Here is a 26,759-nt window from a genome sequence, read left to right on the forward strand (position 1 = left end):
AATTAAACATCGGACATTTGGTGCGCCATTTCGTTTGATCAAAATTCATTTCGTATGGCACGCCAAATATAGTTTGTGAACGTAATTACATTTTGTCTAGACAAAATTTATTTCGTGCATTTCGTCGAGACGAAATTAATTTTATGTGACAAAAAATAAATTTCGTATACAAAATAAAACAGCGTCATGACGAAATGATTTTCGTCTGAATAAAAACATATTTTGTGTACGAAATGACTTGATTTGGACGAAATATACTGGCGGACACTTGGCGCCCCATAGTCTACGACCCGTTTTTTTAATATAACGCAGTAGAATTTGATGCTAAATCTTGAGAATGGAACTTCTTACTGTGTAATGTTCTCAATCATCATACAAATGCTTACATTCAAATCTGTTACTATGCTGTCATCCTCATAAGAATAAAAGCGAATTTAATATCTATCGTCGTAATGACGTCATAGCAATCTCTGCTACGATTTGAAATTAATTTGACCTTTACTCCATAACAAAGGTTTGCGTCATCCAAAATGGTTATTAGTATTCTTACATTTATTTTGAACCTTATATAAAAAGAGACGTTTCATTCACATTTGCAGAAAATAAGCAAAATGCGATTTGCTCCAAAATCTGATCATGGACCAGTCGTAAGGTGTGCGGTGGCCCTCAAAAGTAATAAACAAACTCATAAATGTTTACCTTGTCGATGTTATCTGAGATTTTCTTTTGGACAGCATTAGATACAATAGAGCTTACCAATAAAACTAAACAGCCCGGGTTGTTGTTATTCGCTTATTTCGAAAAAAAGGCCAGCATTATATCATTTGACTTTTTAACATCTTTGTTGAATTCTTATCGTTCTTTGAACATTATGATAAAAAAATTAACAATTTTGTATCATTTGATAGTACACGAATACTAGTAAACGTATGATGTATACTTATGACTATCATTATGTTTAATTATACGTGGATTTATTGCCTTTTTGTCTAAATCATTTTCAGAAATATAGTATGTTTCGCTCGAAAGATATCATTAAAAAATGATTAAAGACGTATCAAATAGCTTTTTGAATAAAACAACATACAGGGATTGGTAGAGAACCCATCAATAATACCCAAGTCCTTTGGAAGCGCATATAGAGACATTATTCATAATGTGATATGCGCTATACAAGAACTGCATAGGAGTATCGATAATTAGCAGGAAGTAGACTATACAGTGTCTTTTTTAAGTTTATAATCATCAATACGGATAATAAAATGAAATAGAATATTACTACACTCACGAAATACAGGAAAGGCATGCATGAAAGGAAAATGACAAAGACACTTCTACACGACGAAACAATAAAAAATAAATCAGTTGGATGTCACCATGTAACTAATACACCCCATTTTTATGCTGATGATGGCAAATTGTCTTGAAACATAAATGACTGCTCTCTGTTTTGGTTGTTTCTTTTTTGCAGGTTGCGAAGGCAGAAGCTGTACTTTACCGAATGTGGAACATCTTATACGACAGGAAACACAAACAAAAACACGAACACAAACACGAACAAAAACACAAACATAAGCACAAACATAAAAACAAAATTGATGAGGAGAGTGACGTCGAATCATCGAATGCTGAACTAAAGACACTTGAGAAAGAATTCTACGGCCTTATTCCTCATCATGCCTATAAGCCACTCGTATTACTCAGCAGAGTCGCAACGAAGTTGGACTTATGTCAGGTAAACTTATTTTAAAATGTGAGGATCGATCGGAAAACGATTTCTTCTTTATTTGTATCGGATGTTATTGTTTAATAAAGTTAATTTCTCGTTGAAATGCATACTAGTGCCCGAAGCTTCAAAATCTAAGGGGGTTAATTATGGTAAGAATTTCAGGAAATCACTCAGGATATTGCCGCAGTCTTTCATCCACTGTTGAATGTGACTAGTATATAACCCTAGTACACTCTGCGTGAATGCTCATTTTGTTCAATTTGGTGGCGCCTACTTTATAAGCTGTTTTCTCCAGAATCACGAAAACATTGTGATTCATTTATTGTATGAAAAATAAATTGTATTTCGTATGACCGTACAGAGTGTAAAAACTTGTTTGATTGGCTATCAGTGTCCATACTTGGATGATGGTGGTAAAATACATTGATATTTGTAATGTATATGTAATATATCAGCAAATTTTCTCTGCCTCAATTTTCCCTTGCTTCTTTGTTCATTCTCATTTTCAATCATTTTCCACATGTTGTAACCCGTGTCCCTTCCAATAAACTCTGCACCCCTTTATACAATTAAATGTAAACACGGCAATCAAACGCAATTTAAGTTTCAACCAATTAGGAGCGCGTATTCTGACCTTATTATCGTTATTGTTATTATTGCTGTTATTATTATTATCATAACTTGTATGATTATTTATTGTTATTATTACTATCATTATTACTCATGTAACTATCTGTCATTATTATTATTATCATTATTTACTCCTATAATTATTTATTATTATTATTGACCACGACAATAGATGATTCGTGACGTTGTATACATTAATGAGGAGACTGGGTGGCAGAAACGACCAACCCAAATAGCCAAGTACCGAGCACTCCGTTGTTACATCCAACATTTACCATCAAATCATCCAGAGTATGAGAAGATCAGACGTCTCGTCTTGTCGACGATGCCTGGGTATTTATCTTAATGATAATAATAATAACAATAGTAATTATTACAATACAAGTTATTACAATACAAGTAATAATGATAATTCTTATTTTACCCTCGCCTCGGGTTTGGGACTAACACTTGTTTTGCGATTGAACTTAAGTTTCTTGCAATGCCCAATTAAAGTTAGTCGATATTTCAAATTTAAAAAAATAAGGGTTTATGATAAATTTTCTAGCATTTATGATCAAGCATCGTCCTTGAGAAAAATGTCTTAGATGAAGGAAGATGAAATTTGGTATTGTTTGCACAATGGTTTGTCTCGGAACCCGGAGGGGCCCACTTACATTGACGAGTGGATACCATGCGCGACCAAAAAAAACACGTAAAAAGGATGTCTTTTTCACGATAGGGCACGTTACGTACGTAACGTGATAAGGGTGCCAAAAACACAAAAATAATGAAAAAAGGGTATCTATTTCGCTAGGAAAATTACGTGTTCAGGGTCGAATTTGCGGGGATGATACAACAAAATTAAAATGTTTTATAAAGGATGTCCTTTTTGCCCCAACACTACGTGTTTAGAGTCCGATTTGCGCGAGGTGTAGAAGTGGGGTCGTACTAAACCAAATAAGGTAAAGCCGACGACCGAAGGAACCGTAACAATAAAACATTCCTGTACTTGTTTAGGGGTTCATTTCAGGGAATATTTGCCAAGAGTATCGTTTTTGTTTCCAATACTTGTTAAGGGTAGGGTTTCACACGCCAATACTTGTTAAGGGGTTCATTTTCAGAATATGGAAATTACGTGTTTAGGGTGCTTTTCGAGACCCCTTGGTCGCGCATGGTATCCACTCGTGAATGGAAGTGGCCCCCCGGGTCTCGGAATTATCAATAATCTTTTTTTCTGTTTACATCCCCCTTATAACAAAACGCAATATGATTATCATTGTATAGTAAATCATTATGATTAATTATCAAGATGTAAATTATAAAAGATAAGGGTAATTTCGTACAAGCAAATTGTTTCATGAATTTCTCAAAAGTTTATTTCCATTGACCGATGAAAAGGCATAGACCTAAAATCATCATTGGATTAAAGTAAGTAAAGTAAGAAAGTATCTGATTTTATATTTTGCTTTTCTTGTTGCTCTTGTCAAGAGGAATGAAGTTGAATACACTGAGGATTTTCGCAGTAAGTAGACCACCGGAAGAAGAAGGTTACTGCCATGACATCGGTAATGACACTCTGCTCTTCCATGCCACCAAACCAAACAACGTACTTGGCATCTTATCCAGGTAAATGGGGATAACACACGAACACCAGAGTGGTTAGCAATGCAGGAAAAACTCAAGAAGTGCTGAAACTACACCAGTTTAGAATACTATTGTCCTGTGGAGAGTCACGTGACAATGAACAGCTGAATGGTCTTTATCGATAATTGGTAAACCGGGGCAGCAGTTTCATGGGAAGTTTCCGAGCTAACGAAAAATTGCAACTATTTCGTTTGCCAATAGTCTAGGGCGAAACTACTCTTGTGATTAACCATTTTTTTGACAATGACTTCATGGTTGCGCTATGTTATGAAGGGACAATATATTTTCTATGTTCTTGAATATGCCGTGCGTTGTGAAGCGAAAAGTCCCTATACACTATTAAAACAAATTAGTCAAATTGACTAGACCAGTAGTCAGCTCAGTGCAACTGATTTGTCTAATCACATTTCTGACATACATTCTTTCAAGTCAGAAATTATGTTGTAGATTTATGCTATAAATGCAAAGAAACGCGTCACATTTTTCTTCAGTCACATTTCTGACATACATTCTTTCAAGTCAGAAATTATGTTGTAGTATAATACGATTATAAAATAGTCAAATGTGACTAGAATAACAGTTGCACCAAGCTGACCCTATTAACTAGTCATTTTTGACTGATTTGATTCTTTGACTGACAGTGCGTTTCAAATAAAAAATAATCCAAATTTGGAGGGGCCATATTCCCAGTTCATGCATTTTTTATTCTATCACATAATTAAAAATGAACTCCTCGCCTTTACACTTTACAACGATACGTTTCTTGAATCATATTTGTAAAGCATATTGAATAAATTACAAATGAATATGACAGGTACAAAATCCATTTATTCCAAGTTTGTTCAAAGGATGAAAGACTGATTATAGATGTTTCAAAGGAATTGAGCATCATTGCACGCAACCCTAATAACAATAAGGTCAAGAAGTTTGAAAAATACGCTTTATTTGCAATTTCTTTATTTTCATTGTTTTATTCACACAAGGGGTCTTCTTATGCCAAAGGTTGTGGTGGAGATGTTTAACGGACAACGCCGTGACGAAGGACTGCTTGGCCCGGGTCTTTATTTTGGTGATCGGATAAGGTTTTAATCTATTTCTTTTTACGATTTATAATTTTGAGATGATGATAGATTAATTCATGGCGAAGCCCGATTAATTTCGTCGAAATTTATTTTATTTCATTCATTTCATTAATCCCACATCCAAGTGTGAAATTATTTTTTTAAAATGCATGTTTGCAATGTGTACAATTTTAAAAGGGATTGATTCCCTTTAAGAAGCAGAGTGCTTATCACCATGACATGACGATGATACAAATTGCATTTATAGCTTTGAATTATATATTTCATCAATACCTGACGATGATACGTTTATTCTTGATTTTACACGATCAATATTATTGATATGTGACAATGATAGATGTTTTCACAACTTTACACTATCCGTATTAGTGCCCAGTAAATATAACTTTATCCTTAACTTCAGACGATTCATTTCATTGATGAGAGAAGAAAATTATACATTCATGACTTTGCATAAACTATTTCGTCAGTGCGTCACGCGTTTCTTTATAACTCAATATGATTTATTCCGTCGTTCCATAACTATGTGACCATAATACGTTAAAGGGGTATTCTGGGCTAAAAATATTTATATCTACAGTAAATGAATAAAATTAGTAAAGATGAAAATGAGTAAAAATGAGAATGAATTAGTACTAAAATGAGTAATGCTGAAAATTTCATCAAACTCTGATAACAAATAGTGAAGTTACTGAATTTTAAAGTTTAGCAATATATTGTGAAAACTGCAGTTAAATACGCACATCGTCATAAATTTTCAATATGACGCACATCCCCACTTTGCATTTTCTTTATATTTCATTACATGAAATCGTAATTGCTTCTCTTTTACATACATGTGTGAATGATATTGTCTCCTTTATACTGAAATAAGTTGCAGCAATGAATATCTAATGCAATAAATCAGTTGACAATCCGATTTTTCTTAGTTCTTGGAGGAAAATATTTGAATAGACTTAATTTCATATAATGAAATACAAAATAAGTTTGCTCATTGAATGTTCATGAAGACATGCCTGGAACTGTTTCACCGGAATAATGCAAATCTTTAAAATGCCATAACTTTGTTATTCTTTATCCGAATTTTATAAAATTTTCAGTTTTTTATTGTCTGATATTTCTTTATCTGTTCAAATTATATTTTTTAGCCTGGAGTATACCCCTTTGATAAATGTGACTCATTTTCTTTGATAAACAATTGTGATTTATACATACGTTTATTTCTAATTTTGCTCGAATCATTTTCATTGATATGTGACAGCGATAATTTTGTTCATATATATATATTTAACAATTACTCTAAAAATGAAATGTTAACTCAAATATAAGGTTGGAGAAGTGACAACCTTTTCCAAATGTTATATCCAACCTTTCATAAAGGTGAATCCAACATTCTAATTGAAGGGTCGAACCATTTCAAGTGGTAAATGCAACATTTAAAAAAGGTTTTCATTCCTCCAACCTTTTAAAATGTTGATTTAACATTTCATATTTTAGAGTGTGATATATCCCAGTGGAATGTCAAAGTGACATAAATGATAATATTTGTTCACCATAGCACATGCATTCAGTACACAAAGAACGGATTCTTCTCCAAGACGAGGATGATACTTGTCCTCAAAGTCGCTCTGGGTGCCACTGAAGACTATTACGAATTTAACACCAAACTACAGCAAGCACCAGATGGTTTTAATAGCACTCATGGTGTTCGAGCTTCAGACGGCAGGCCCTCAGAGTTTACGGTTGGTGTCTTTGCAATGTTTCCGATAGGCTAGTGTTAGCGTTCGAAATTGAAATTATATCTGTTAGCTTTATCATTTAATATATTACATTACTCTCTTTAAATTCGAGAAAACAATTCACCAATTGAAGGGAACGAATGAAATTTATACAAGATTAAGAGGGGCTTTCACTTAATATTAATTTAATTTTACCCTTTTCACAAGTGAAAGTTGTATGAATTGTTCGTTCTTGTAATTATTTTCATTCTAAACCCACTCTATATTGACTCCTTAGAAGTGAAGAGCGAGTGAAATAATATATTATTCTTATTAGAGAGATGATGTCTCTTCATATTGTCCATTATGTGTATTTTGTATACAAAGGAGGACGAGTTTGTTGTTTATTCTACCAAACAACAATGCATTCGTTACCTGGTCGAGTTCAGCTTCGATGGCGACGACGATCTGGTCGATGGATACGACTACGATGAGGATGACGTCAAAGACGACGAGATGGAAGAAGAAAAAGAAACCCTTGATAAAATCGGTTTGTATCAACAGTAATAGCACAAGTATGAAATTGTTTTCTTTCTATCCTTTCTACAGCGATGCCTGTCTGGAGAAAATTCAAACTCTTTAACTTATGGATAACGGAAGATGGCACCTCTCTATAGCTTTCAATTATTTTTTATTTCTACAGGTTGTGTTGTACTAACCTGAATATACTTTGTTTAATGTATAATGACTGTTTAAAATTTAAATCACATCATTAGCCAGTCTCTCTAACAACAAGTTGTCAAAACTTATACACAATAACTTTTTTGAAATGTTTAGAACTTTTTTAAACAACTTGTTTAAATCTGTAAACAAAAGTTTTGAGTGACGGGCTTAAACAACCTGCTTGAAAAGAAACCACGTTTTTTATAGTGTAGAGCTGAATACGATCAAATATCATCAAGGTGTTTTATTTCTCTTTCTTTTGATTGTTAGATTTGGCCGACGTACAGTGCTGTCAAGATCCAGTCAGTAGAACAGCCACTGGTCTTGTTGTGGATAACAGTAGAGAGGGCGTCCTACTTGAACAGGTTCATGTCAGAGGCCACATCACTGATCTTGCAGCAAAGGTACAATCTAAATCATATTTCTTTTTCATAGAGACTTCATGGAAGAATAGCACAAACCATCTGTCAAGATAGAAAGTCGGACATTGAAATGGGGTCGGGAAGGAGGGACAACCAGTGGTTGTTTTTTGAAGGTGAAGGAAGAAGGCAGGGGGTGTATCTGAAGTTTAATGTCCATCATAGCATTGCAATTGGTGGGTGTGAGGGGTTTCTAAAGGTAAATGTCATCATTACTGAGGGTGTCATAGGGATTGTGGAAGAAGGTTCATCAACTGGCCTGTGTGATTTTTTTATGGGTGAAAGGGCGGGAAGGGGGGAGAGAGAAATTGACAAGAGGTGCTAGAAACTATTTAAGACCTATGTTCTTGCCTTTATTAAAACACCATGACACCACCCCTGTACTCTTACATTAATTTCATCATAAAATTCGATCTTTAACATGTAATATCCAGCAGAAGAAGGAGGTATGCTACATTTATGACTTTGTAATAAACCTTGAGACAAAAATAATCATGTGAAAACTAAATTTCGACCAATCCATGACCAGCAAAATGTTTCATATTTACTCCTTGCAGATCACAGTCCTGCAAGTTTACCAGAACACTGTTGGAGGGACAGACGTTCCGGAAGCTCGCTATGTGTTTCCTCTGGATGAAAAGGCAGCAGTGTGTGGCTTTGAAGCGTTCATCAATGACAGGCATGTAGTGGGTACGGTGAAGACCAAAGAGAAGGCAAAGGAGGAATACCAGGAAGCCGTCCGTGAGGGCCATGGGGCCTATCTGATGCAAGAAGAAGCTTCGGTATGATGAGCTAACTTAATTAAGCCATGTTAAATCGTAAACCAACAGGTGTCACTCTTTGCAAGACATTTGCAATTTTCGAAAACCGTCTTGGTGTCATGACACGCTCCAGCGCCGTTGGAGGATTTTTCTCAATTATTGTTTGCATCTTGTCACTCTGCGGATCCAGGGGGAGCACATCCAGTTTTGAGAGCCATAATAACAATTGTAATGTTGCATGTCAAATTTTCATCGGAAAATGTGTTTCCCCCCCCCCCCCCCTGGAAAATCCTGGATCTGCCTCTGCATCTTATGATATTTTCTTGAACATCAAACAAGGGGTGCGGAATTACGGTGACATATTATTTTTTTTATCACATATTGGCTAAAAATGGCAACTTAAGGGAATGTAAAAACGGGTTAAATTCGGGGAAAATCAAGAATTGCTAGAAAACAGCATTTAAAAATGAAAGAAGATTTGGTAACAAAACATCTTGCTTGATCGAGGAATGTGATATTTAAAAATCTAAATACGGGGATTCAAACACCCTTTGCATTGGTCTTAACGTCTACAAATTCCGCGTTGATCGAACATTTCGACACTGCAAAAGCTTGACCCGATAAGACTCAATGGGGTGAATTAACATCCTGTTTCGAAGAATGAAAGTTAACTTCCTTTGCCTTTTCAGATATTTATCCCTGATTTACCAATGATTTCTATTTTGAATCGTGAAATTTTGTTGATAAGTTTGGAGAGTGTAAATGATATTGCCTATCAGGCAAACTTACTGGGAATGTGATTTCTATTTTCCAAAATGAATGCTACCCATCGTTTCATGCGATAGGTGTACATGCTATATTATCTTGATATATTATCTTCTGTATCAGGTGTATATTCCTTATATTTGGTTTATTTGAATATTTATGTCATTTGCATTTTCTGATGTTATATCTTATTTATTGTAATTATTGCTTATAAATTTTCTTGGAAAAATTGAATAAACGAATGAATGCTACTAATAAAAAACAAAAGGTTATTCTTAATCCTGTAATTGCATATTTTTACTGTTAAAGAACGTTTTCTCAGTCAGCATCGGTAACCTCCCTCCGTATGCAAAAGTGGTGATCAAGATTACCTACGTCACCGAACTGGTAGAAGAGGATGGGGGCAAGATGGCGTTCTATCTTCTCGGTAGTGTTGCTCCTTGGTTGCAGGAGGAAATTCGTGGCACAAAGCTTACGGAGGAAGCTCAAGCTCTGGTGGGAGTTCCATCAAATGAGACCGATAGGTAGCTATTAATCTCTGCATATTCCATTATGGTCATGAAAATATAATTTTTAAAAGCATAATCTTTTATCAAACTGGAACTGATATTTCTCGACCAATTAAGAAAAAAATCTGTTTGAAAAGGAACAAGCTATATGTCATAATTGCTTGTATTACATATCGGAGCAAGTCATTTCATTTAGAGGTGTTCTATTCCTTTATTTCTCAATTTCCGAATTATCATTTTTCTTGAGGTAATTGAATATGAATTGGGTTTTTTTTTATTATGCAGATACTATCTGTTAAATTGAAATTGTGTCCTCGCTTTTAGCCAAACATCTGTGGGCAGATACCGTCTGTTAAATTGAGTATATATCCTTTCCTGAAACTAATGCAAACATATCACAAGTAATTGATATCTAAAACGATTTGATAATGAATAAATACAAATTTATTATGTCCCTCCTTATGAAAGTACTTTCTTTTATTTTTATTTTGAAGGAAAGAGTCTCTTCAGCTTACAGTCGAGATGCCGTCGGATATTTCAACAGTTCAATCTCCGACGCATGCGATTAAACTAAAGGTGAGATAACGTACTGTGCATTTTACGGCCAGCCTCGACCCAAGATAAATTATGTGGCATTGGCCTTTCCTTGTCTGGCATCTAGTCAATGTTTTTGGCCTAAACCTCGGATGTCTTGATTATTATGCCTTTGAACCTTGTCATTGTCATCGGACGTCTTGTTCTCGGCCTTGGCCTTGACCTCGGAAGTTTTAAGTCTTTTACATTTTACCGTTGGTCTTAGCCTCGGTCAATTAGTCCTTTGGCCTGATCAGTGGACAAGTAGGAATATCCTTAAGTTTCCATCTTTTATAATATAGGCTTAATATTTGAATGTTTTTGTTTTGTTGAGTCTATCCTTTTGGAAGGGGTTCATGAAATAAAAAGAAAAAGGTATGTATTATGATTGTTTTATTACTATACTCATTTCAATAGAGGGAGAAAATGAAGGCTACCGTCACTTTGGGAGATGGCGTGGGTCTTGGAGATGGTTTCCAACTGCTTATCGGCATCCTCAATGCTAACAAACCAAGAATCTGGACTGAGTTTGATCCATCAAATAATTCATATGTAAGTTCTCTTGAAATTTTGTTTTTAATTTCATATACAAGCTCCATTCTTCTACACTTTAAACAATATTTTCTGGTTTTATTCTAATCGTTCAGAACTGCAATGTACTTGTTATGAAAATGGCCTTAAAGTGGTACGACTGGAAATCTTCACAATGTTTTAGAGCTATCTATAGAACTACATTGATCGAAAACAAAAACATGATCCTACAGAGAAAAAAGGTGGTGTGTTTATATAGATTATTTGGCGTATAATCTCATGAATTTTATGAGGTAGAGAAGTCTATCTTACTACATGAATGAGAAGAAAGCAGGCCTAAGGGAAATAGGAAATGACGGTGTTGAAAACAAGTTTGCAAATGCCTACAATAATCTCCCTTAATCTAAATATCATCAACTTAAATGCGCACTGCGACTTTCTTTTTAACCGCAGGCTAGTATGGCGGTCTTCTATCCGACGATTCAGTCCGATTCGATTCCTGACCCGGAAGTTGTTCTCTTGATGGACTGTTCAACATCGATGAAAGGGGAACCCAAACAGGACGCAAAGAAGATTTGCAAAATGCTTCTTCAGTCATTACCAAAGAAGAGCCGTTTCAATGTCATCACCTTTGGCACAGGTCCGTAACTATTTTCTTTTCATTGGTCCCCCCCCGTATCATTACATTCTCGTTGCATAAACTCAAATTTGATAATAACTACCATGGTAACAATACTCAATGGATCAATGATTCAATAGATGTCACCAATGAATGGCAAAATTACCAAAATGGGTCCCGCAGCGTAAAGCTGACATAATGGTCAATCTGCATTTATAATAACCATAGAGTACCTATTTATTAAATACTGGAAGTGTTTTTTTTTCATAGATTTCATTGAGCTGTTTCCAACTGTCGAACCAACTGGCCAGCAGCAGCTCCATCAAGCCTTTGAGTTCATCGAATCTGCAAAATCCATTGGAGGCAGCTCTGAAGGGTGGCGCCCTCTACGTTCCCTCTCCCTTCTTCCAATGATGAAGTCCGTTCGAAACGTATTACTTGTATCTGACGGTCACCTCACCAACGAGAAGCTGATTTTGGAAATTGCCTCCAATTACAAGAACGTTAACAGGATATTCACTTGTGGTGTAGGGTAATAATATTTAATTATTGGTATCTACGGAAGATGTGAAATTCTTGAGAAAAAAATACTTGGAAGTTTATTGACCTAAAATTGAGCAATTCTTCTTTTATTTCAGTTCTGCTGGGAACCGTCACATTCTTCGTGCTCTGGCAGATGTCAGCGGTGGTGCATTCGAATCCTTCAATCCTAAGGCGAAATCCAAGTGGGAAGGAAAGGTAATATAAATTTTACTCCGTTATGTAAACCGGTGTACATAATAAATGGCACAAGTCGTTTTACACCGTGTTAGATTTACAGGGCAAGTTCAACACCCATGTGCGTGATGATAAAACCTTTGGTTGTTACATTAAAACTCTTTGGTGTTGTGTTCAAATTCTATGGTGTAAGTTTTATCTTCTCGTGTTTTTTTTGGGACACCAACTGGTGTCGCTTTTAACACTCAATACATTCTAGAGTTTTTACAGTGTACAGAGAATCCAAATATTTCATTCCGGCGGATTCTGGCTGACACTAGAGGATGTACAAGGACCTCAGGGAATTTACAAAGTAGAGACACTGCGTATGCCAGTTTTTCCATCCATCAGTTTTCGGGTGCAGCATGTTAGCATTAGAACCTATTGGATAAGTCAGCATTAGCTTGATTCTCTGCATGTATAAATGCGAAGAAGAATTCATGCCCATATTGGATGCTTCGGGACTTTACTACATGAAAACTCTCTATATTTAAAATATTCTTTCAAATAATTATAAACATGTCTATTAATTTTAAATTACATTTTTCATCTTGGATATTAATTTAAATTCGAATCTTTGATTGATTGATTTTATTCGTCAAGAATATCACAGGTGATATGAGATACAATGAATTTGAAGAATATCTTGACAGGATAGCACATAAAAGCCGAAAGGCTTGTTTCGAATGGGGTCATATTGTTAGTATAAAACATTAATATATTAACTATCAACGTCAAGGAATCGACAATAGATCATTGATCTTGGAAAATTGAAAAACTCTTCTTTTTTAAAGTCAAAATTACTTTATAAATTATATTCCTAATTTTTGAACTATCAGTACTTTATTTGTTTATTGGAGGGTATGATGCTGACGAATTTCTCTATCTACCTTGATTATCCCAGCTTTGATATTTGAAGTTATATCATATACATGTACATTGTTTACAAAAAGCTGTTTTAGTTTCTTCGGTACAAAGAAGAAGAGGACTTTTATAATTTCGTATTTTCCAGTGAATTTCTACGAATGTGCAATTTAGTGCGCACAACAAACAAAGAAGTACTGTAATGGAATGTTCAGGGGTACTATCATTCTACATCAAATCTTCTCTTACCCATAACACTTCCTTTCCTAATGTAAATTTTATTTTCAAATTCAATCTTTTATCACAAATATGGCCTCTTTAAAAGATTTCTGCCCAAATTGACCGTTGTCGTCAGCCGTCTGTCAGTTGCGTAAACGCAAAATGGCGGACAGAAGAGAACGCGGACGGCAGCATGAAACTCAAGGATTTGATTCAGGTGCCAGCTCAGACGTCTTCAGTCTTTACAGGATCGAAGGTTCTTCTCTACTCACTTGGACCAAAAGTGCAAGAGGTAAATCTTTATCATGTTGGCGGTTGAGGATGGTCTGAGGGAATACGTTTAAGAATAAACACCAGTTGTTATGATTTCAAAATGAGGTAGTATAGAATCCAATAAAATAACCACCCAAGCATGCCGACTGTCTGTTTGTATGAAATTAAAAGTATGTAACAAAGGATTCTGGAAGAAACTAGGTAATTGCTGTGAAATTACAAGCAAAATAAACATGGCAGCAACAAAGATATCATTTTTTTTTCTTTAAACGATAATACACTGCACAATTGTGCTTATGTGTGTTCGTGAACCTCCGTGTGGTCATTGGTCAGCTTAAATTTTACTAATTCATATCTAGATTTACCATAATATAATGTAATGTAGTACAAACTAACCTTAGTTTTATAGACTTTCGCTGTAATAAATTTTTACAGCAACTACATTCCTTTCTCTTTAAGGGTAGGGATGCGTCAGAGTGAGAGTTAAAAGTTTGTTAACTGGTAAGTGAGGGCGAGTAAGGGTAGGCCTACGAGAGTGTGGGTGTGTTGGTTTCGGGGTCATTGATGTGTAATGCTATGATTAAGGGGAAAAAAGATGTGGGAGTGGGCATTAGGATATGAGTGATACCGTTACTATGATGATAATGTGTGGAATGTAAGGGGGTGAGTGAGCGCTTATAAATAGACTATAAGGTGTGGGTGTGGAAATGTGGGTGAATGAGTGCTATAAGGATAAGTTGTTTGTAAGTGTGGAAGAGAGAGTGCTAGTATGAGGAAAATGTGTGGGTGTGCAAGCGTGGGTGAGTGAGCGCTAGTTTGAGGATAAGGAGTTGGTGTGTAAGTTGTGCTGGGTGTGTAAATGTGGGTAAATGAGCGTTAGTTTGAGGATAAGGAGTGGGTGGATGAGCGCTAGTATGAGGATGAGGTGTTGGCGAGTGAGCGTTAGTTTGAGGATAAGGTGTGGGTGAGCACTAGTATGAGGAGCAGGTGTGGGTGCAAATGCGGGTGAGTGAGCATTAGCTTGAGGATAAGGTGTGGGATTGTAAGTTTGGGTGAAGTTAAGTAATGGTCTGAGGATGAGCATGATAGTGTGTGTATGTGCGGTCGGGTGTTTAGGTGCAGATGATGTGTGAGAGTGACAGCATTTAATTCTCCTTACACTCTCCCAACAGTTGTGCAAACATTTAGAGCTGCATGTAAAAACATATATCTGCTTTGCTTTATTATTACCGCTGTCATATTATATCTCTTTTAAATTGCCATGAAATTAACAGGCTTCATTAAAGATACATTAAAGATCTTCTTCCATGAAAAGTAATGCAATTATTGCTTCAAATAACATCAGTGTTAATTGTTTGAATTCAAGGTTCAACTGAATGTGGAAATAGCTGGTAAATCTGTTGAAGAATCACTCAAATCACCAATCGAGTTTGAAGGATCATCTTTGGTAGGTAGATGTATGCCTATATGATTGATTTGTCATATTTATGCCGAATGAAGCAAAAGTCAGAACTTTTGAATGATGATTGCTCATTTTATCACAAACATTGTACTAAAGCTAAACAATATTGAATTGAATTGATTGAACTGAATTTATTTTTTTTCTTCATTTCAAACAAATTGACAAAGTGAGTAGGAACGCATAATGTCACATAAGACCCCTTACGCTTAACTTTGCGACATCATGCGCTGATATCACATTACACTTTGCTGCGATAATGTATGTACAATATGACTATCGAAATTTGTTTAAATGTCTCGAAATTAAAAAAAAAGAATGTTTTTTTAAAACGAGTGCACACCTAATTACTAATAATGCATATAGCATTTCCGTTTATTTGAAAGCAGGATAAAAGAGCATCGTAGATTAAATGACTTGCTCACGGGCTCAGGTGCCGCGGCCGGGGATCGAACCCCAGCCTTTCCATGTATAGCCAGGCGCCTTAGACCACTCGGCCACGGCACCTCCCAAATGTTACCAGGAGCGATCGATTCACCTGCCAGTACATTATCAAATGCAAATATAGGCCTACATAACTACTTCCTTCTCGTCTTAATCAGACTCTACATCGTCTAGCAGGAAGAGCACTAGTTCGTGATTATGAGTTTGGGTCGTTTCACCAAGACCACGCCCTTCATGAGACCCGGATGTATGACCTCACGAAATATCTTACTGACCTCAGTATCCGGTTATCAATCATCACACCGCTCACAAGCTTCATAGCAATCGAAAAACGGGATAGAGTAAGTGAGCTTCGACAAATTATCAATGCTTATAGATTATTCGAATCAAAACTTAAGACGTACATGTATCTATTACTTATTTAATAACAAGCATGCAGAAAAATATTATCTTGTTCGAATAAATTCACTCTTCTTATTATAATTAAAGAAGAAGTAGTAGTAGTAGTAGTGGAACTAGTGGTACTGTGGTAGTAATAGTAGTAGTAGTAGAACGAGTGGTAGTAGAAGTAGTAGCAGTAGTAGCAGTAGTAGTAGTAGTAGTAGTATTAGTAGTATTAGTAGTAATAGTAGTAATAGTATTGGTAGTAGTAGTAGTAGTAGTAATAGTAGTAGTGGTAGTAGTAGTAGTAGTAGTAGTAGTAGCAGCAGCAGCAGCAGCAGCAGCAGTAGTAGTAGTAGTAGTAGTAGTAGTAGTAGTAGTAGTAGTAGTAGTAGTAGTAGTAGTAGTAGTAGTAGTAGTAGTAGTAGTAGTAGTAGTAGTAGTAGTAGTAGAAGTATAACGATTATATAGTAATGATTATTATCATTTATTATCATTATTATTATTATTCGTAAAAATGATATAATCATTAAAAAAAATGTGAATTGACATTAGTAAGCCATCAAATACAGAACAATATAACTAGAAGACACGGAACTAATCCACATTTTCGGACTTGGTGACACGGTCATTAAAGTGCCCGCCTCATAAACGGGAGTTTGCGGGTTCGATCCAAGGCTGAGACATACCAAAGACATAAAATTGGGTAATAATAATAATAATAATAATCCGCTTTTATATAGCGCTTAATCCATCGGAACGACGTTTCTAAGCGCTTTACAGATATATTATTACCCCGGTCATCGGATTCAATCAGTCATTCCCGCACACAATGTGTGCACATCCTCCACTCCCTGGGGAGTATTCCAGTCAGTCGCCTGTGAGGCGCACACAATACTGGACAAGCTACAATGACTTTCACATCCTACCGGGTACCCATTTAGCACCTGGGTCGAGAGTGGCAAAGTGTGGATTAACGCCTTGCCAAAGGACGCCAGACCGCGGTGGGATTCGAACACACGACCCTCTGTTTACAAGGCGAGAGTCAGAACCACTACACCACGGCTCCTCCACGGTACCCTGCATGGCTGTTCTATTTTCTTGCGTTCGGTGTATTAGAATGTAGAATTGTAATAATAACCTATATTACGTTCGGAAATGTGTACTGGGCATAGAGATATATACCAGTTTATTGGTATATGTCTCTATGTTACTGGGAGAACAGTTCATAAAATATAAAGCGGCTATCTCGGATAAATAAGAAATATTATTATCATTCGGTTTGTAACGTTGTTTCACAGAAAACCAAAATAAAAACTGCATCACCAGATGTTGATAAATTACTGTCTATGATCACCCGTGACGATCTGGAATCATTGCATTGGACTGAAGTTATCTTGGAACAAGAGGTATTTTCTTTATCTTGCAAAATATATTTATGTAAATTAAGAGAAGTTAAATCTATATTATTTTAATTCACACTCTAATGCATGCCAATGGACATAAAGTTCTATGTTTTTTTTTGTTTTCCCGAAAATGTTGAATCGATATAATCAACAGTGTTGAGCTACCATCATGTCGGTTACATATTGTTTGACTTATTGGAATCTGCATGATTATGATTGAACCACTTTTTTTTGGGGGGGGGGGTGAAAATTGAGATTTTCAAAAATTCAATTAGTCATGATGTATGACTCCCATTGACATTTTCGTATTTCTCACCATTCAATGGAAATGATTTTCCATGAATTAAAAAAATGTATGTGTTTCAGATTGTATGCCCCACCAATAAACTTGTAACTTTGAACATATTCACACAATTCTTTACTTACTATCATTTTGACATCTTTTTGGTCCGTTTGTTTTGGCCAAACCTTTCTGCAAATCTTCTGGGGTTGTTATGAACTGTTAAAACAAATTATAATCCAAGCACATTTCCATTTAACACTTTTTTTAATGTACTTATCCTCGTTCATTTTCTTTGTTGTTTCATCGACTCAATAGGGACCGGCAGAGAGCATTGTTACAAAAATTCTGAGACAGGCCAAGATTGCTCAATCCAACTTCTCTTATGCATCAGCCGAGAAGTACTACAACAGCGCCTTGAACATGGCTAAAGAAAACATGACAAGCATGCAGGGTCTCTTCAAAACAGTAAGTCCATCAGCCCCCTTCCCCACTTTTTTCCCAAAACCGTGTACAAAAACGTAAAAATGACCATCTGATTGTGATTATTTTGCACGGTCAGCCCCCATTTTCAAAACCGTTCCGCGGCCTCTGCCCATCATGACTATTGTTTGTGTGTAGAAAAATGGATGGTGCCAGAAGGGACACAGCCCTTATCATTATTTAAGTGATTAAAATGTAATGAAAAGCAAAGCGTAGCAGGAGATCTATATAGGAAAGGGGTATTGAAAGAGAAAACTGTCGTTTGTCACGTGTATATATATATGAAGGAACATTTATTGCGATATTTATGGAATTATATATATATATACACATATATATATCTATTCAAATTTATTTATATGAAAACATTATTTAAGTCATTGAAAGCACTATAGAAGAGTCATAGTCGTGGAGCATACTATGTTTAACTTAATTGAACTTTTGAGAATAGCGCGATTCCACGTGAGAAAAAAACAGATTACTTCAGATTTAATGGAAAATAAAATCATGTTGAATGTTCTAAATAGCTCTATCCTTTAATTTATGCAGGGGTCATGGAATACGTATTTCTTTTGTAAGAAAATTTACTTATTGATATAATTCTGGTAAAGCCAGGTGAATATCTTGGCCGGTCTTTTGGACTATTTTGTAAGCCCTTCACCCACTTCAAATCCTGTTCTATTGATGTTTTCCAATCTATGCATATTTTAAGAAAATGCCGTTTTCCCTTTTTTTTCCTCATCCTGTACTTGAAGTGTTGCTTGGAACTGTCGAAGTTCACAATGAGGGTTAAAGGCGATGCAGAGAAGGCATTGCAATGGATTCAGCCAGTCGTTACACATGGTAAAGTTGTAAAAACAACACGTGTTTCTCCACACACACACTCGCCGTCACTCACCCATACAGGCATATACATGCGTACAAATTACGCAGGAATTGGCTTCAATAAAATGAGAAAATTGCAGCGACAGAGAATTACGGCATTATTACTTATGTAATTATTCAAATGTTCGCCGCCGATCACCCTTTTCAGGATTTTCAATATATTATTGAATCTGGCGTGTATGGGTGCTCGTTTTGGTGTGCAGGTGGTGTTCGTTATTCTTATTTCAACAATTATTTGCATTAATAATAAGAACTATCATTAATATATATCATGTTGGTCATATTTGCTACTTTTGAATATGTGTTTGTAAACATCTTAAATGTCCTTAGAATAAAATGTATATTGAGTTCATTAGAAGTGTCAATAAAACATCAGTGAAATCGTAAATTATTATCCCATGATGACGAATGAGAGAAGTTAATTTGAAAAATCATTTCCAATTTTAATTTCAACTCCATGATAGAACTTTACTAACTTGTTTTGGAATATTTTGTGAAGTTCAGGAAAATCTTTGTTCAGCTTAAGAATTAGTTCTACAGCAAGGTACACATTTTATGAAATTTTATATTTTTGTTATCATCAATAGTGACTGAGCAAGTGGAAGAGGAAGGGGAAGATCAAGCACTTGATACAACTGCCCGGGAGTATTCTCAGTTGTAAGTTAAATATATTTGACATATTAATATTCTATTCATACAAATCACTATTAACCTTCACATAATTATAGAGCCAAAGGATTATCGATCATCCACGTGAGAACATATCATGTTCTCAAAGGAAAGGGGTGTGTCCAAAATTTTGAAGTTATCAATCATCCAGTTTTGCGTATTGTACGGAATACTCAGTATACTATATTATTTTTGTTGTTCGAAAAGTAATACTTTGATATTAAGAATTCAGTATAAATTGACTTTCTTCGAAATGATGAGCCATTAATCTTACAAATCATATTCCCAATTCGCTTCCAGACTCCAAAACAAGGTGCGCCAAGGCCCGGCTGAAAAAGATGTCATTTCTCGTGGTACGTGTCATTACATTTCTTATTACATGTACCTCCCTTGTACTTTCTTAATTCTTTGTTTTGGAATTTATCCTAGTAGAATCTGAAAACCGAGAATTTCTGAGAATCAAAGGGCTTCGGAAAGTAGATTTATTTAGAGCAATTTTCAGTTTTTATAAAGTGAGTGCAGAAAACCTTTTTTACATTTTCAATAATCAAAATATGTCTTTACAATTTGGCTCCTTTTTTAATTCAGTCTTTGGGCATAGGATATTCATGGGATGATAATATTCCAAGTATCAGTTATTATAATGTGAAGCGTAGCACATAATATGATATTTTAATATCCTAGTTCTGGGGACATTTTCGTACACTTTACCCATCAGATGGGGACGTCCTATAAAACCAGGGACGATTTATGGAGTCCAGATAACCATACAAAACAATTCCTCATCTCATTTCAAACCAATTCATATTAAGTAAACGCATGATTTGTGAAAATATCCCGTTTGGCCAATTAAACTCAAGTCGTGTGTTTTAGGTTGAGGGTTGTCCCCGATTGGCGGACTATGTTAACGCTATGTCCGAAAATGAGCCAGGTTGGTGGATTAAATTCAAAATTTGGGTGTACGAGACCGCACATGCACGTCTCAACTTTGGAGATTAATGAAAAATATCGAGTGCCTGATTGTCAAATTACAAGAAACGGTGTGTGTGTGTGGGGGGGGGGGGTGTGGATGAATATTAGGGTGCGTGTGTGCGTTTGTAGTGTATTCACCTTACCTCTAACTTGATTTATATTTATTGCACACAGCTACAGGATATGTCCAGAGAGGTCCAACTGCAGTCAGGCCTATAAGTCTAGCCAAAAAGGAAATTAGAAAAGCAGTTAAATACCAATCGAGAAGGACATTTCCTTTCTCTTCGTTCTTGAAGCCAAAGAAGAAGGAAAAGAAGAAAATGGAACCAATATCGTTCGCAATGCATTCCGCCGCACCTGCTGAGAGGAGGCAATTTCGTGGTGGTGTGGTGAGTATGTCGAGTAAACCTAAAGAAGAGAGAGCATTGGACCAAAGGGAAACCGAACTAGTAGATGATGATAACAGGGCTACTACACTGGATCAAGCAACTCTAGATGAACTCAGGAGGCAAGCTACCCGACTTGAAGAACAGCTAAAAAAAGAAGACTCACTTCTAGCGTCGGTCAAAGTGTTTAAAAAGAAGAAATCGTTGGGAAGAAGTTCATTGTTTGGATGGGGGAAAGGAAAAAGCAAACGGGAAAAGACAGTAGTAAAGAGTAAGGGTGCGACTATTTCTATTGGTAGTGGTGAAAAAAAATACGAAGAGCGGGAAGAAGCTGCTAGATATCTACCATCTGCACGCTTGATGAAGTTTGCTGAGTCGGATAAGAAGGTATGTGATTCAACTGCAGAGTCTCGCCGGCCTTCACCCCCGGCCATGGATGCGGATGAGGATCGATCATTAGAAGCATCTAAAGATTCTTTACATGAGAAGGAAGGGGAAGATGAAACAACTTATGCATTATCAGCCGAGTACAGCCCGCCATCATCACCAGCATTAGCTAGGGCACGACCGATTGAGGTACTGTCACAGGGGAGTCCGGAAACATCTGACGACGAATTTCAGCAAATGTACAGTCTACTGTCAGCATCAACTAAATCACGGTCACTATCTTCGACGCCGTCACCACCAGAAGTTTATCTGAAGTATGGGCCAGCCCGTCCGGAGTCTCCACCATCTCCACCGCTGGTACTAGGAGCGGAAGCTCCATTGCCATCACCATCAGGACCACCACAACCTCCTCCAGTGCCTCCTACTTCTGGTTCCGTATTGACACGTAAGATGCTGGGAGTGACACGTAGGATGCTGGGAGTGTCACCTCCTCCACCATTGCCATCCCGCTCAATGCCCCTCTTCTCTTCTGCATCCTCCTCCGGATGCAGGCCCACCAATGCCGGGAGTGTCACCTCCTCCTGCTCCACCATTGCCACCTCCTTCAGCAGGCCTGCCAACAAGTAGGAGGATGCCGGTAGTGCCACCTCCTCCTCCTCCACCATTGCCACCCCGCTCAATGCCCTCTTCTCTTCTGCATTCTCCTCTGGATGCAGCCCCACCAATGCCGGGAGTGTCCCCTCCTCCTCCACCAACGCCACCTCCTCCAGCAGGCCTGCCAACAAGTAGGAGGATGCCGGTAGTGCCACATCCGCCGACTGCCCCTCGATTCCAGCCTCGCTCAAAGTCATCTTCTCGCTTTGACAGTACTGATTTGAAATCGAAGGATAAATCTGTCGCAGACCAAGATATGATGTTCGATTTAACACTTCTTAGTACTATTACCCCAATCATGGATGGTGATGATGATGATGAGGATGATATCATATGGGAAGATGGTGAACTAATGGAACCAAAGAAGACTTGCAAATCACCAATCATATTTAAAGAGTCAAAGAGGACAGTTTCGGATTTCAACCACGTGATGTCTTTACAAAATAAGGTAAGTTACTGAGAGATAATTGCAAATAAAACATGGGAATCAGTTCTGTGCAAATGTTGTTTTTATTTATCATATATGATGTGTTTTTTTATCATTCTTACAATAGCAAAGTATGTTTCAATTCATCCAAGATAATATTTATGTACCAGACCTTCATTTTTTGTTACAGCTTTTATGTTACTTGTCAGTTTCACATTCAAAATGAATCGGTTTCTAATATATATATAACCCTCGATCAAATTACCTGTAGCTTTTTTCTCTCGCATTGTGTGCTTTAATCTCTTCCTATGAATGTTATTTGGTTACTATTGCAGGATGGTATGTGGTCATGGGAGGCTCATGGACACCTAATAGATGACTTGTTTGTGATCGATTTTCAGGATATATATGCATTCTGTTGTAAGTTGTAATCATAATTTGTTAATTTGAAGATGACTAACATCAATTATTTATTGCATCACATTCCATGCACTTAACTGAAACGAGCTACAAAGATAAAACAAAAATGTTTTCACTGTATTAGAATATAGGCGAGGAAACAAGCCAACTAAATTCCTGTATCTACATACTGTTAATTACTTTATTATATAATGTTTATTACTTGTTGATTATTTATTGTTGTTAACAGGGCCACATGGAAGACCACCAAGAAGGCGATAAAACTCTGCAACCCTGTATAAATATCAGAAATAAATAAATGAAATTAATAGATAGTTAGATAGATAGATAAAATTTTGAAGTGTTAATAACGAATATGTTGGCCATCACTGGCTTTCCATTAATAACAAGATATTGCTGTAAATGGTTGCATTCATTTTAGATGATGAAACTTAACGCCAGTTTTCGGTAGCGTTTGAACTGCTTTCAAATTGAAAAAAAATATCTTCCCACACAGGCCAACTTCCGATTCTACCGTACGTGCGTCAAAATCTTCGCTCCATCCTTCTCACCCTCCTCCTGCTCATCTATCTGGAAGATGTTCTTCCGGAGGTTCTACCAAATTTGGAAGACACCTCTCCATCTAATCAGGATGCCAATGGTAAATTTGTGAACTACACGGAATGCACAGAGCGCGCGGAAGAATGGTTGAAACGCCGGGAAACAGATCAGCTACTATCTCTTAAGACGTTGCTATACAATAATCTTGGATAGATAAGTTAATGATAAAAAAAGAGGCATTTGGCGTTGTTTTCGATCAATTATTTTCAGACTTTATGATCGTTGCAAGAAACTGACATCCAATATCAAATCAATTGCAATCAAGTCCCACAATCAAGCATAATTCTTTTGATTAAATAAATTAATGAATTAAGTAAATTTGTAGTTGGTTTATATTGCAACTCTACATTCTCGTTACAACCCATCGAGTTAGATGTTGGGTCTTGAATATAAGTTTCTTCTAGGGCCCCATATTGTGATAGGTGAATAGACAGACGTCCAAGTGATTTCGGTGAGTTATCGATCTGCCTAGCCATGATATGTTTCCGTGAAGGGCAGAGTTTACGAATTTAAAACGTCGAGATTACAATACTTCTTTAGAGGACGATTACCAGAAAGATAACCACCATTTCTTTTCGAGATTATAGTTTACATGGTGCTACCACAAACCTTATCATCCAGTCATCGATCTATTTTGTTATTAGGATGCTCCAAACTGAAGATATTTATATTTCCATAAATAGAGTAAAATTCACAAATCGAAATCCTGAAAATTTGATTAAAATCGAATCGGATAACAAGTAACGGAGTTATTGAATTTAAAAATTTGCATTATTCCGGTGAAACAGTTCTAGGCATGTTTCATGAATATTCATTAGGTGGGCTAATAAAGTCATATCCCCACTTGTTCTTTTGTACTGTATGATGTGAAATTAGGTTTATTGAAAAAAAGTCTACCAAGAACTAAAACAATTGAATTGACAACTGATTAAGTGCATTAGTTATTTATTGCTGCAACTTATTTCATCATAATTTACACATGTATGAAAAACTGAAACAATTATGATTTATTTTAATAATATACAGTAAGAAAAGGAATGTAGGATGTGACATCATAAGCCGACCTAATGTACCCGATCTGCTGAATAAACTCTCCCAGCCCCCCGGACTAATAAATTTCTTGCTGAAGGAAACTACGCTGGGATTTAAACCCACGACCCTCTGTTTCAAAGTCCGGAGACTAATCCGCTAGCCTTAGGCCACAACTCTCCATATATTGATTTTTTTATATTATGAAATTGTTTAGTGTTCGATTTTAATTATTTAATTTTGATCTTGAACATCCAGCTACTCTGTGAAATACCCATTCCTGTTTCATCAGATTAGTTTTAACAAGTTTTAAACGGATATTTCGGTTTTTATGATTATCAGTTCAAATCGCTTGTTAAAATATAAAATCTACACTCAGTTGTGTTATATGTCCTAGGTGATTGCCTTTCTATTCATATTCTTTATCAGAGTGAACCTAATTTCGATAACAGTTCTTCAATATCATTTCTATGTATATGTTTTACTAATATATATTATACATCCATAACAACAAGAAGAGATTCAACTCATTTATTAATTCGGGTTGATGTATTCTTGTTCAGCGCTGAGGTGATTATTTTATTTACATATTAACATGTTTTCGTTCTTTTTGGTTTTAATCTCTTTTGCTATTTAACTCCAGTCCATCTCAATCTTTTAATATTGCCCCCCCCCCTTTCTTTTTCTTCCTATTTTCATATCCAATATTATGTGTAGATGGTTATTTGTAATATATTTTTATGATTTTCCATAGGCAGCACCCCCAGGAATTCTGGATGGTGTGGCAAAGATGGAGAAATGCAATTTAAATAACCTACACTTTGTACATAAGCCTCCCCCCCCTTCGCTTGTCAAATTTCTCGAGGCGAAAGTGTTCTTCATTTTGTAGAGAAACTTTTTTGTGTGTGTAAAAATTAATCGGGACCAAAATGGAAAATGACCTTCATTTTCTAGTGAATCTTTTTTTCTTTCTTTTCAAATTTACATCAGCACCTACCAGTCAGAAATCGTTCCCAGGGCCCTGTGTGTATTATATCATTCTTACGGTACTTTTTTTTCTCTGATGCATTATACGTGTACTTTATAGGGGATCTTATAAATAATTATGATAATTTATAAACAATAAGACAATAATATTTGGGATATTTTTGTCAGTTTCGTATGATACATACGTATAATATAAGGACTTCCAGATGTCTATGAGAGAAAAACAGCTATGATGTACCAATTCGAATATGATCCAATAACTTTTGAAAGATATTTTAATAACTGCACGCGTATATTGTCTAATGATAGTAGTACAGAATCATCGTCTAAACTTAATCAATAATAAATGCAATAGAATGTTTATTCCAAAGCAACCCACGGTAATCGTAGGAAGTTATAATGGTATGCTTATGCAGTTGTTTTATAATTGAAATTTCCTGTGCTTTTTTAAATATCAAACTGCTTTTCTTATCACACAGCATGTTATGATGTGACTGTAACCATGGTAACTGACATTACTCAGAAGGGACTTAGAAAATGGTGTAGAATCATACAGACATAAGCCATTTTTCAAAATCATTTGACATTATACCCAAGTCCATTGGATGGGATATGCAAACTACTGATCAATATTTACAATCTGTTTTAATTGCCATGAAAAAGTACTCACATTTTGTAAATGACGCTATTGAATTCCATGTAATGTTTGTATGTTTCCACTAGAGTTGAAACATTGACGAAGAAATTTACTGCCAATGTCATGTTAATTACCTGAATTTAACTTTAGTTTTAGTTTCAAATGAGTATATAGAAGGACATTTTATTGAAGAGAAAATACAAAAGAGCAGTTTTCATGCTTCATGAATGCATTGATCTCTCTACTTTTGGTATTTTCTGCTACGTTGAATATCATAAATTGTCCATTACCTTTAATTGACTAATGTCGTAACTTTTAGTTTTCTTTAAATGCCGATATAATATTTATAGTAATGATTTTCTTTTACAATTTTATCAGTACAATAATGATAAATGGAGTAACCTAAACATATCAAATAATATGAGTAAAAGTATGAATGATGTTCACAAAGTCATA

The 26,759-nt window shown here is 35.9% G+C and overlaps 1 protein-coding gene across 1 annotated transcript; it reads left to right on the forward strand.

The window, feature by feature from the left end:
- Positions 1–304: 304 nt before the first annotated feature.
- Positions 305–24,378, forward strand: LOC121411483 (protein mono-ADP-ribosyltransferase PARP4-like). Its single transcript, XM_041604245.1, is given in 26 exon segments — positions 305–1,735; positions 2,532–2,692; positions 3,830–3,967; positions 4,969–5,067; positions 6,626–6,809; positions 7,173–7,335; positions 7,779–7,912; positions 8,485–8,709; positions 9,763–9,977; positions 10,457–10,538; positions 10,953–11,087; positions 11,520–11,706; positions 11,956–12,217; positions 12,324–12,423; positions 13,631–13,816; positions 15,164–15,244; positions 15,859–16,041; positions 17,383–17,490; positions 18,086–18,235; positions 19,006–19,093; positions 19,723–19,792; positions 20,105–20,157; positions 20,951–22,128; positions 22,130–22,651; positions 22,966–23,050; positions 23,547–24,378. Coding segments are annotated over 26 exon segments (5,280 nt in total). The 5' UTR covers positions 305–1,501; the 3' UTR covers positions 23,804–24,378.
- Positions 24,379–26,759: the final 2,381 nt, after the last annotated feature.

Source organism: Lytechinus variegatus, chromosome 3 (genome assembly GCF_018143015.1).
Source record: "Lytechinus variegatus isolate NC3 chromosome 3, Lvar_3.0, whole genome shotgun sequence".
NCBI lineage: Eukaryota > Metazoa > Echinodermata > Echinoidea > Temnopleuroida > Toxopneustidae > Lytechinus > Lytechinus variegatus.